At 49.0% G+C, this 12,499-nt stretch overlaps 1 protein-coding gene across 2 annotated transcripts in view; it reads left to right on the top strand.

Moving 5' to 3' along the window:
- The window catches only part of CAMK2A (calcium/calmodulin dependent protein kinase II alpha), a 69,087-nt gene that overhangs the window by 19,832 nt on the left and 36,756 nt on the right, over window positions 1-12,499 (top strand). For both annotated transcript variants that reach the window (XM_007516404.3, XM_007516405.3), the window contains exons 3-6: window positions 3,457-3,516; window positions 10,180-10,234; window positions 11,533-11,598; window positions 11,729-11,801. In XM_007516404.3, the coding sequence (XP_007516466.2) occupies window positions 3,457-3,516; window positions 10,180-10,234; window positions 11,533-11,598; window positions 11,729-11,801 (254 nt within the window). The remainder of the gene's footprint in view (window positions 1-3,456; window positions 3,517-10,179; window positions 10,235-11,532; window positions 11,599-11,728; window positions 11,802-12,499) is intronic.

The following is a 12,499-nucleotide window of genomic DNA, read 5'->3' as shown; positions in this document are numbered from 1 at the left end:
AATGAACTAGTCAAAGGCATCGTAAATATATTTGATAAAAAGTGAGTGTTTTGCCTGTCCTGCTCCCTGCCAAATCTCCTTGATAGTCTTAAAAAAAAAAAAAAAGAAAAGAGTTGCTAGGGAGCTGGTGGTAGATAGAGTACACATGTTACCACATAGGGAGGACCTGGGTTCAAGTCCCTGTACCTGCCTGCCAGGGCAGGGGGCTTCATGAAATGGTGAAGCAGTGCTGCAGGTCTCTCTCTCTCTCTCTCTCTCTCTCTCTCTCTCTCTCTTTCTCACCTTCAATCAATGAAAAACAGAGAAAAAATGCCCACTAGGAGCTAGGAGTGGTGGTGGAGTTGTGTAGGCATCAAGTCCCAGCAATAACTCTGATTTAAAAAAATAAATAAAAAGGAGGGGATGGCAAAGCTGGTGAAATTGAAAGGGAAGGGGAAGATAAGAGAGGCAGGCAGGTAGGTAGAGACCTGCAGCACTGCTTTACCACATGTGAAGCTTCCCCCCTGCAGGTGGGAACAGGGGACTTGAACCTGGGTCCTTGCACACTATAACATGTACACTCTACCAGATGTACCACTGCCCAGCCTATCTCTTATATTTCAGACTGTTAGGGGGATAACTTATAGGAAAGATGTTGCTTTACAACACTAGTATTGCCTTATAAACTATTTATTACTAGGTGAGAGGGAGGCAGAGGGAACCAGAGCATACCTGGCACATGCGATGCTAGGGATTGAATTCATGCATGCAAGTCTGGTTCTCTCCTCATCACAAAACTTGCCAGGCTGTTGACCTCAGGTCTCTTTTCTCCCATGGCTCCTGTCACTCAGGCCAGAAACCCAGGACCCCCTTGCCTGCTGCAACCTCGGTGTATTTTCCATTGGCTTCCCAGATGCTGTCCCATCTCTGTCCCATCCTGCCTCATGCTCTGGCTCCATCTGGCCCAGCAATGCCACTCCAGGCATTCCTCCCATCCTCGCCTGCTGAGATCTGAGCCCTTTGTTCCTAACACCCTAGAAGCCTGCTCCTGCAGAGGGAGGGGCAAAATTCATGCTGTCACACAGTGGGCATCGGGCAGCCCTTCCATGTGCCCAGAAATGAGGCTTCCTTCCAATCAATCTTATTCAGACTTCTCACCAGAGTGGGCCTCTTCTGAGCTGGATGGATTGATTTCTCAGTTAATTACTAGCCTGGTCAGCTCTCGAATATGATCATTGTGAATGGGGATTGAGATGTCAGCTCTGCCACTTCTTAGCTCAGGGGTCTTGGACAAGCTCCTAAGTGGCTCTGTGTTCAGCCCTGAGAATGAGGCAGGTGGCAGAGGCAGACGAGGACTGGGCCCCACTGCACCTGCTGTCTAGGAGGAGACAGAGAAGGAACAGCAAACTCACAAAGAAGCTGGGGATTTCAGAAGACCAGGGGGCAGTGAGTGAGGGATCCCCCTTCAATCCATCCCCAAGGTCTGATATTCAGTGCCTAGGTTTGAAGTTGCCAGACTCAATATATATTATTGGATAGAGACAGAGAAATACTGAGAGGGGTGAGGGAGATAGATAGGGAGGGAGAGAGACACCTGTGGATCTGTTTCATCACTCATGAAGCTTCCCCCCTGCTCCCCCACAGGTGGGGACCAGGAGCTTGAATCCATGAACCTTAAGCATGGTAATGTGTGTGCACAACCAGGTGTGCCACTGCCTGGCCCCCAGACACATTTTCTTCCTGTTCTGCTAGCATGCCTTTGCTTGGGTATCCTTATGTAGAGAAAACAGTAGATCTCTGGATCTGGGTCTTTTACCCTTTGAATGTGTAGACATAGCTAAGGGGCTCCAGTTCCTTCCCATAGATGTGACTCATCTCCTAGAATTCTGGTTCTGCTAAGACTTGGTGATGCTGGGGGGGGGGGGGGGGCTCAGTTTCTCACAGTCCACCGGATGGGGGGGTCCCCCTCATCTCCTCAGGACTACCTCCCTCCTGAAGGAGATGGGAGGGAGCCCCGAAATGATTTGTCATCCCCCTTCTTCTCCTGGGCCTCCAGCTCTCCTTACTTGAGGGAGCTGGGCTTACACATTGCACAAACAGGATTGAATTTAATTGCTTCACTTATAGAAAAGCCACATTGCAGTATTGATCTTAGCTCCTGCCACCCTTGGAGGATAATGGCTGGGGATTATTGGGATAGACAGGGCAGGAAGAAGGGGGGCTGGTGGCCCCAGAACAAGTTCAGGTTTCTCTCTCTCTCTACCGACAATACCTTCCCTGGGGCTTACAACTCTGGAGCGGTCATTTGGAGATAGAGATTCTAGTCCTGGCAGGGTCTCTGAAGGTCCATGTGACTTCATTCCTAAGGGTCTCTATTCTGCCACTTAGGGGCTGGGGCAGGTGAGGAAGTGGTGATGACTCGGGGTTGGAAAGCACAGGGGTTCAAAGCCCACCCCTAGAAGACTGCAAGGGCCTTCCAGACACAGTCTGAATACAAAGCACAATTTCAACCACTCACTCTAGGGCTAACCTCTCTGAACCTCAGATTTATCCTCTGTACAGACAGGGTTGTGATTATACCTCCCTCACAGGGTCACTATAAAGACTTAAAAATGCATATATGGTGCTCTGTCCAGTGCCTGGCACAATATAAACACTTCTCTTTTACTTACAGTTTATAATGTACTTTAAAAAATAAATTACAGCATTAGGAGTTTGGGAAATAGTTCACCTGGTAGGGCATGTGCCTTGCCATGAATGAATCCCCAGAGAACCAAAGCACCACATGGGAGTGTCACAGTACTGGGGGAAGCTCCATGGAGGGTAGACCAGTGTTATGGTCTCTGTCTCCCTCTTTCTCTTTCCTCTTTCTCACTCCCTATCTCTAGCTTAAATAAAAAGGACGAAGAAAGAAAAAAAAAGAAAGAAAGAAAAACCTGACCCAGGAATCATGTAATCACACAGGCACAAGACCTCAGCACTGCAAATATTTATAGTGATAATAACAAATTAAGGCCTTTTAACAGAGTTGTTAGAATAATACCAAAAAAGTGAACTGAGAAACGTACCTTTCAGTCCCTAAACCTGCCACCAGTAAGACCTCGGACTCATTCATCTATAAAGAGTGGGCAGTAAAGCCAGCAGAAACAGGGTGGTTGGGGTGGGGGACCCTGATGGGGTCACGGGGGTGGTGTGACTTTCCAACAGCTGGGACAGGTGGCTGCACAAAGACCCTAAACAAAGCTTCGCTCCCAGCTGGGTGGGGAGGCCCAAGGCCTTTGGACAAACTTCCTGGAGGTTGGTGCAAGGCTCCTGTGCTCCCCGGTTGGGGAGCATGATGGCTAAGAATGGTGAGAGGTTGAAGGGAAGTCTTCAGCTAAGAGGATGTCGTGCATCATCCCCCAGTGAAAGGCAGGACAGTAAGGGGTGGGGAGGCCTCCCCATCATCTGAGACTCACCTGGGCACCTGTATTTCAGATCATCAGAAGCTGGAGCGTGAAGCCCGCATCTGCCGCCTGCTGAAGCACCCCAACATCGGTGAGCCCTGGGAAATGAGTATAGGGGTGCAGGGTGGGACTGGGTCTACCCCCTTGCCTGTTCTGGTAGCTTTTTTTTTTTTTTTTGGTGGACGGGGAGGGCCAGCTGCTCTCATATATAGGGATGGAAACAATCAGGATGAGAGGGGGCATCTGGACTGGTTGGTGTCCGAGTTTCTTGGGGACCAGCTTGGCGGGGGCTCTGGGGGGAGCAGAAGCAGGGGCCCTTCCTCCTCTCAGCCCACGCTCCCAGCAGCCTCCTTCAGAAAAGCTGTTTCAGGAAGACTCTCAAAGCTCCAAGAGAGACAGAAATAGGACGAGCGTGGCCCTGGCCAGTACCACAGCCCACTTTGCATGCCCACCCCCTGCTGAGTCAGCTGGATGGAGCCTGCCCACCTGCCCGGACCTCTCCCTGCCTCTCCCTACCTCCCTTCCCAAGATGACCCCTGCCAGACCAGGCTCCACAGGTCCGGAAATAACAATCTTTACTTGACCTTCCCTCCCCAGCCCCTGTGTTGTTTGGAGTGGGGAGTAGGAGGGGTGCATCCTTGCTTTCAAGGTTCTGAGTCACAAGGAAGGAAGTGTAGATTTTACATATCCTTCTGTCAAGGAATGGCTGTGTGACCTTGAGTAGGCTCCCTGCCCTCTCTGATCCTCTCACTCCCTTCTTCACCCCCAAGGAGAGAGGGCTGTGTGGACCACCTGGGCATCCTGTTAACAAAGTCTGCTTCCTTGGGGGTTGAGCTGGGTAGGATTCAGCCAAGCTCAGGCTGACTTGCAGGCTAGTACAAGAGAATCAAGGTTTGAGTGCCTGCAAAGAAATAGTCCAACTCAGGGGTCTGGGTGGTGGTGCACCTGGTTGAGTGCACGTGTTACAATGTGCAAGGACCTAAGTTCAAGTTCGCAGTCCTCACCTGCAGGGGGAAAGATTTATAAGAGATGAATCAGGTCTGCAGATGCCTCTCTGTTTCACTTCTCTATCTTACCCTTCCCTCTTGATATCTGGCTGCTTCTACCAAATAAATAATAAAAATGTTAAAAAAATAAAAGAAAGAAAAAGAAATAGTCCAACTCTAGCAATCTCTGTGCCTTCTTCCTCCAGATACCTCTTTCTCTGAGCCTAGAGTCTCAAGGGTTAACACTCCCACTGGGAAGAAGCTTCTCCACCTGCTATTTATACCCAGAAGGTACCTCCCCTGCACCCCATGCTTGGGAAGGGGAGCAGAACTAGATTGCCTCTGCTGGAGGCTCCAGGGCCAAGCTCAGAGCTGGGGCAGCAAGGGGGGTAGGGAGGGGCTCCCAGGAGGGACTCTAGTTAGCTTCTGGCTGTGTGGCCTCAGGGACAGATCCTGCCTCTTCTGGCATCCTGCAGTATGATGCAGGGGGACCTTGAGTGATCACTGAGGATAGAATCCTCACAAAGGAAATGGACTCAGCAAGAGAGGAATCACGGTGTGTCTGTGACTGAGTGACTGTCTGGTGGCACAATGACTTGACAACTGTCTGGAACCAGCATAGCCTCCTCTACTTATTGTGTCACCCCCCCCCCCCAAGTCACTCTATCTCTACCTCCAACTGTAATGAGGGGTCTAAGTTATCAGCCCTGAGTGTCATAAAGCTTTGCTGAGTGCCCTGGATGAGTTGTTTAGCTGATTTAAATTGCAATTTTCTCTTCCAGAAAAACAAAAGCAAACCCTCTTTTTCAGGAAGATGATGATTAAATAGAGCCCAGCTCAGTGCTTGCTCCCCGCTATGTGTTTCATTCTCCCTAGGTTCCTGTCTAGCCCAGTCTCTACCTCTTTAGCCGGCATCTTCCCTGGAGTACCAGTTATCATTCCTCTAAGCCATTGAGATTTCAGTCCACTGGTTTGGACTGGTTTGGGGTACTAGTTTGACACTATGTACAACAACAGGTGTTTAAGAAAATGGACTTTTGCTAGAAAATGGACACTTTCTGGGCTCACTTCCTGCCATTTATTAGATGTTTGAGCTCAGGCAAGCAGGGAGCCTCTGAGCCTCAGTGTCTTCCTCTGCAGAATAGGAACCATTTCCTAAAATTGTTTGGGAGGGGCTAAATGAAATGCCTGCAAGCAAGGCTCTGAGCATAAGCTGGGCAAGTGGGAAACCCTCAGAAGTAAGCTCTGTCATCATCATCATCAGCAGCAGCAGCAGCAGCAGCAGCATCAGCAGCAAGTCATTGATTCCATTTATCTATCCACCTGATGCCACAGGCATGTGAGGTCCCAACCCCTGTCAAAACCCACTGCCAGGCACAGAGGACAGGGCCTGGGGCATAGATGAGGCCAAGATGGGGTGGTTCTGAGAAGTTTGGAGCTCTGGGCAGGGTTGTGAGGGGCCTCAAGAGACTGTCCTACAAAATACTGGTTTTTGTTTGTTTGTTTTTTACTATAAGTAGATTTTTTTTTAGCTTAATCACTCTATGGTGACCACAAGATAAAACAGGGTGGGGGATAGATAGCACAGTGGTTATGCAAAGAGACTTCATGCCCCTAGGGTCCAAGGTCAGAGCTATACAGAGTTGAGCGAAGCAGTGCTCTGTGGTCCTGTGTTTCTGAATAAATCCCAATTTCTGAGGGAATTATTCACCCTGTCCTTTTTTCCCCTTTAATTTATCAGGAGAACTATATAGCCACACCTCTGGACCATTGGGAGTGTAGATCTTGTCCTGAGTAATCCAGCCAGTTCTCTGCCCAGCCCCCACCCCCCAAGTCAGTATAGGGCTTCCCTGCTGCTGTTCCAGCCTCTGAGGTAAAACTCAGACCAGAGGTGGTGCATCAAGGGGCAAGCTGCCGGACTGGCAGGACTCACTCCCAAGTAGGTATGGGCGTTTAACCCCAGGAATCTATCTTTAAGTCTCTCTATCCAGGAGCCACACGTGTTTGCACTCACCCCTGGCTTGGAGAGTTCCTGAAGTAATCATAGTCCTGTCTTGTTGCATTCTCATGTTCTTATGATCCTCTCTGCTATTCCTAGTTGATCAGGAAGAGCAAAGTACTACTGCTTAGTCATTGCTACTGCTTAGCCATATCCCGGAAGTCCCAGGACTGTTTTTTTTTTTTTTTTTAATTTATTTATTTACCACCACTATCCTCCTCATCATCTTGTGGACCTGGGACCTCAAACATGCATTATTTCACCACTCTGGGTCACTTTTTCATTCAGATAGAGAGTGTGTGAGAGACAGAGAGAGAAAGAGAGAAAGATCTCTGCAAAATTTCCTCCCTTGCTGTAGCAGCTCCCATGTGGTGCCAGGGCTCAAACCTGGGCCCCACACTTGGCAAGACAGGAGCCCTACTCTGTGAGCTATCTCTCCAGCCTGAAAAATCATTTTGAAAAGAACTTCCAATGATGTCATGTATTGAGCGACCGTTGTGTGAGGTGTGCTTCTGTACAATACATGGGGCACGTGCCATCTCCAGTAGCCGAGGCGTGCCATCTCAACTCAGGTTTCCCCAAAGCAGAGCCTGAGGTAGGGATTCCGTGCTGCAGCTGATTGACCAACGGTGTGCCCCTGACAGAGACCCCTCAGGGACAAGGAAGAGCAGGATGGAATAGGAACCCAGATGGGGTACAAGGAGTGTGACATTGGGTCAAACCTAAATTCTAATTTAAAGTTGATCTCAGATGGAGGTTATAGTGGCAGGGGGTGGAGCGCCTCTGGAATATTGGTCCCACCTCCAAGGTGTCCCTCCTTTGGGCAAGGAGGGTGACCCTGTGCACCTTTGTTTACACAGCAGGTGAGCTTGGAGAGGTGCCCCAGCAGCTGTGGGTTACTCTTCAGTGAACAAAAGTTACTCATGCTCCTAGCAGCTGTACGTGGGCTGCACCACCTTACTAAGGGGGTCTGTCAGAATTGCACACAGAGAATATAGGATCCCCCGATTAAATATATTAAATGTATATACAGCTTTTAATTTTATTTTTTAAACATTTTATTTATTTATTGGATAGAGACAGAGAAATTGAGAGGGGAGAGGAAGGTAGAAATGGTGTCGGGGGGAGACTTGTAGACCTGCTTCATCACTCATGAAGCTTCCTTCTGCATGTGGAGACCCGAGGCTTGAACCTGGTCTTTGCACATTCTAACGTGTGCACTCTACTGGGTACTCCATAATCCAGCCCCTCAGATACAGATTTTTAAATTAATCCTGCATTTGCCTTGAGATGCACTAAAGACTTTAAGATTGGTGGTCCAGGAGATGGCGCGGTGGATAAAGCAGGAGGTCTTGAGTTCTATCCCTAGGAACACATGTACTAGAGTGATGTTTGGTTCTATCCCTTTCTCCTATTGTTCTCATTAATGAATAAATAAAATCTTTTTTAAAAAAACTTTAAAAATGCACTAGTGGATGGAAGACTGGATATAGTCAGTACAGAAAAGTACCAAGGGTAGAATCAAGGTGATGGGTACAGGGATGTTCACTTGACTCCCTGCTTTAGAAGATTTATAAGCTGTTAACAAAACAACTCAAGCAGAATTACATTCTATGCACTCTATGGTGACCTGCTTTGTAGTCTGGATTTAAATTAAGCTTCAAACACTGCTAGGCCTTTTTTGGCTCAGATCAAGTGTAGGCTGAAGACATCTTGTAGCCATTGTTATATATATATATATATATATATATATATATATATATATATATATATATATATATATATATATCATCATTTAAGAATTGAGAACATCTATTTCAATTAGCATTCCCTTCATCCCTCATCTCTGGTCCCTGTTTGCCCTCACCATGGTACCCACCCTGGGGGATGTGATATCCAAATATTAGGTGCAGAAGTGAGAGCCAAAAGTGGTTTAGGAGACTCAACATCCAGTCAGAAATATATTCACATAGGTGCCCTGTGTCAACAACTGTACTGTGAACCACTGACCTTCCCCTAGTAGGGTGACAGAAAGGAAGGAAGGAAGGGAGAAAGAGAGGGCCAGGTGTGATGCACCAGGTTAAGCACACATAGGATGAAGCGCAAGGATCCCGGTTTGAGCCCCCAGCTCCCCATCTGCAGGGGCGTTGATTCACAAGCATGGAAGCAGGTCTGCAAGTGTCTATCTTTCCTTTCCCCTCTCTGTCTTCCCCTCTTCTCTCGATTTCTCTCTGTCCTGTCAAAAAAAAAAAAAAATCAGGAAAGAAAAATGGCTGGAGGAGCAGTGGATTCGTAGTGTAGACACTGAGCCCCAACAATAACCTGGAGTAAAAAACAAAGAGAAAGAAAGAAAGAAAGAAAGAAAGAAAGAAAGAAAGAAAGAAAGAAGGAAAGAAAGATATGTGCATGGCAAAAATGCTGGAGGTGCTAGGGCTTAGAGTGAAAAGTAAGTTTTTCCCCAGAATCCCCCATTTCTGCTTGCTAAAGCCACCACAATGCCACTTCTATATACCCTTATGTCTTTCTAGAGTGATCTCACTCTAGAAAGTATAAGATCTCCACAAAAGTTTAGAAGAAGAAATGTAAATTATTATTATTATTATCTCATTGTTACCAGGATTATCACTAGGGCTTGGTACTTGCATAAAGAATCCACTGCTTCCAGAGGCCATTTTTTTCTCCTTCCTTCCTTCCTTCCTTCCTTCCTTCCTTCCTTCCTTCCTTCCTTCCTTCCTTTTTTTTCTCCTTCCTTCCTTCCTTTCTTTCTCTCTTTCTTTTTTTATTTGATAGAACAGAGATAAATTGAGGGGAAAGGTAGAAATAGAGAGAGATAAAGAGAGCCTCCTGCAGACCTACTTCACTCATCATGAAATTTCCCCCTTACAGGTGGGAGAGGGGCATGAACCAGGTCCTTGTGTATGACAATGTGCACTCAACTGGGTGTGCCACCGCTTGGCCTTAAAATATACAATCCAAGAAAAAAAAAATATCCACACACACCGTTTTGCTTTTTTCTTCATCAAACAGGATTTCAAGATGACTCTAAACCTGTGTGTGCTTAGTCGTAGCAATATTTTAACCATCGTTTAATTTCCCAGTGGGGATAGGGTTGGTGCTGATTCTCTGGCTCTGCCGGTACTTTGAGGCTGTGAACAGCTGCTGGGCTCACTTGCTGTCTGGGAGAAGGCACAGGCCCAGAGTCAGCCCCAGGTCTCAGGCCCTTGTATTCAGAAGCTCAGGGGTGGAGGGGTAGAGGGGAGCTTGTGCTCCTGGGAGCTTGGTCTCTGTTCTTGGTAAGTGAGGTGTGGAGAGCTGACAATTGCTCAGCATGCCAGGGCTCGAGGCAACTATCACACTGCCTCCACGGCTCTATTATCTCCTCTGAGCTGAGGTGAGGCAATGGGCAGCCCACGCCAGCCTGTGGGCACAGGCAACTCCAGAAAGATCTAGAGAGAAGCCAGAAAGGCACCTGGCCAGAGTTACAGGACTTGCAAGTGGCAGAGGTTTGAGCCATGACTGTTCTGGTGATGCTGGTCTGTCCAGCAAGAAGACTGTGGGCCAGGGAGGGGAGGGGGCCAAACTGTCCCAAACAGGTGTCTGTTGTCCTCAAGCCCAGGCAATGCTTTTGGTCCACTGGGGAGGCCCTGTTGGCCTAACCTGTGTCCTCAGGGACTATCTGGGGCCAAGGGGCATGTTCAATGTTGGAAGTGAGGGGTGGGAGGTGGGGAGATGAGTTTGAGGTGTAACCAGCTACTTGATCTCTCCACAGTCCGGCTTCATGACAGCATCTCAGAGGAGGGACACCACTACCTGATCTTCGACCTGTGAGTTTGGCTCCATCCCAGGGCTGACCACAGGGACTAGGGACAGCTTCTCGGGGGGTGGCCTTGCTGTGTCCCTTGACCTGAGGGATCCCTCAGTATCCCTTCTGATATCCATTTCCCTAACTGCGTCAGGTAGGCAGAAGGACTTACCTGATACTCACTCAGTGCACTTGTTTCATTCTCATCTTTAGTGACCTGTTTGTTTCTTTAATGAGGGGCAAAGAAAACACAGGCACATACCACCTGGCAAAGTGCTGGGCATTGAACTAAGGCCTTCTGGACCCAAGTCCTGTGCTCCACCCACTGAGCCATTTCCCTGGCCTAACTAAACTCGTATGCCAATGGCTTAATGTGCATGTTCAGTGGTTTTCTTTTATTTTATTTGCTTCCAGGGTTATCGCTGGGTCTTGGTGCCTGCATGATATGTGGCACCCACTACTTTTGGCAGCCACATTTCCTTTTCTTTATCTTTTTCTTTTTTGATAAGACAGAGAGAAATTAAGAAGGAAGGGGGAGACAGGGAGAGAGACAGAGAAACACCTGCAACCCAGCTTCACCACTTATGAAGCTTCCTCCTGTAGGTGAGGACCAGGAGCTTGAACCTGGGTCCTTATGCACTGTAACCTGTGTGTGCTCAACTGGGTGCACCACTACCCACCCCCTGCATGTTCAGTTTGTTTTTTTTTCTCTTTGTGGCCAGTGATCCTAGTGGTGACAGCAAGCTGCCTGTGGGAATAAATGTCGTGTGAGTGGAGGACGTGGGCTGAGTGAAAACCTGTTATGAAACGACCGGCCACCATGGCCCCTGAGCTGGTGGACACTCAGCTGCTCTCCTGTGGGGAAAGCATAGCCCTTGAAAAATGGATGGGAATGTGGGAGGCCTGTGTGTGATAGCGGTGGGGTGGGGGATGGAAACTCTAGTCCTTCTACTTTATTTTGCTCTGAATCTATGAAAACAACAACAAGCACCACAGACCTGGGCCTTCTGGGAGCCTAATGAGTCCTCCTGAGGTGTCTGCAGCACCCCTGTCCCAGCATTACTCCCATTAGGGACCAGTGTGTGTATGTGGGGAGGGAGGGGGAGGGTACAGAGGGGGAGGGGATCAGTGGAATGGGGGGAACCCAGGAAGGGGGTTGCAACTTTGGGAGTGGTCTTGCTTTGGGGGCTGAGTTTCTGAGGTTCCTGTGTCCCACTTTATCCTCCTGAGGACTCTCCAGAACAGGTGGTGGTTGGGGCATGTATGTTTGTGTGTGTGTGTGTGTGTGTGGTGGGGGTGATACCATGTCTGTTTCCCCAGGGTCACTGGTGGGGAGCTCTTTGAGGACATTGTGGCCCGGGAGTACTACAGTGAGGCAGATGCCAGGTGAGTGCCAAGTGCTAACTGGCCAGGGAACAGGGATTCTGATGTCCCACTGTCGGCACCTGAACTTTTCCTCAAGCTCTCTCTCTCTCTCTCTCTCTCTCCCTCTCCCTCTCTCTGTCTGTCTCTCCAGTCACTGTATCCAACAGATCCTGGAGGCTGTGCTGCACTGCCACCAGATGGGGGTGGTTCACCGGGACCTGAAGGTGAGCCTGCCCCACTGAACCTCCTCTCCCTCCTCCACCTTTGGGGCCCAAGGAGTGACCAGAAGCCCTTTAGTTCCTCAAAGCTGGGCTGGGTGGGGAATCCATCCCTCCATCCTTCACTATTCAAATGAGCCCAGCTCTCTGACTTCCAGCTCAGCATACTTGATGCCAGCTAGATGCTACACACTAGACTTGGGATAGCAGGGTCATTTCATACTGCTAGGCCTCACCCCCTCACTCTGGGGGTTGCCATAGCAACCCCTGCAGGCTTCCTGAGCAGCGCCAAAGGCAAAGGCAATAGTCTGGGGCTTGGTACACAGACTATTCATCCTACTCTTGCTTGGGGCATCTCTGGCAGGCCTCGGAGCTACAAACAGACCTCTGGGCTCTGGGAATCTCTCTTTTCCCATTCCTACCTGAAGGAGTTGGACAAGATTAAGTGAGTGGGGGCTCTAAGATTGGCACCTGCCACATGGGCTTGATGGCTCTCCTCTGCCAGGTGGGCTTCATTTCAAAGAGCAGAAAGTGAAGGTCTAGAATCCAAGAGACTTGCTATGAAACAGGCTGTTTCACTGTGCAGGGGAGGAAGATGGGACCTTGGCCTTCTGCCCCTAGACCTTGTCCCCTCAGTGGGGTGGCCACTCAGTTCAGCCCTCGTTTCTGCCTCATCGGGGGCCCCATCCTCATGGGCTAGCCCC

Source organism: Erinaceus europaeus, chromosome 2, assembly GCF_950295315.1.
Source record: "Erinaceus europaeus chromosome 2, mEriEur2.1, whole genome shotgun sequence".
In the NCBI taxonomy this organism is placed as follows: Eukaryota; Metazoa; Chordata; class Mammalia; order Eulipotyphla; family Erinaceidae; genus Erinaceus; species Erinaceus europaeus.
Note: the sequence above shows the minus strand (reverse complement) of the source record. Positions and strands in the feature narration are given on the sequence as shown.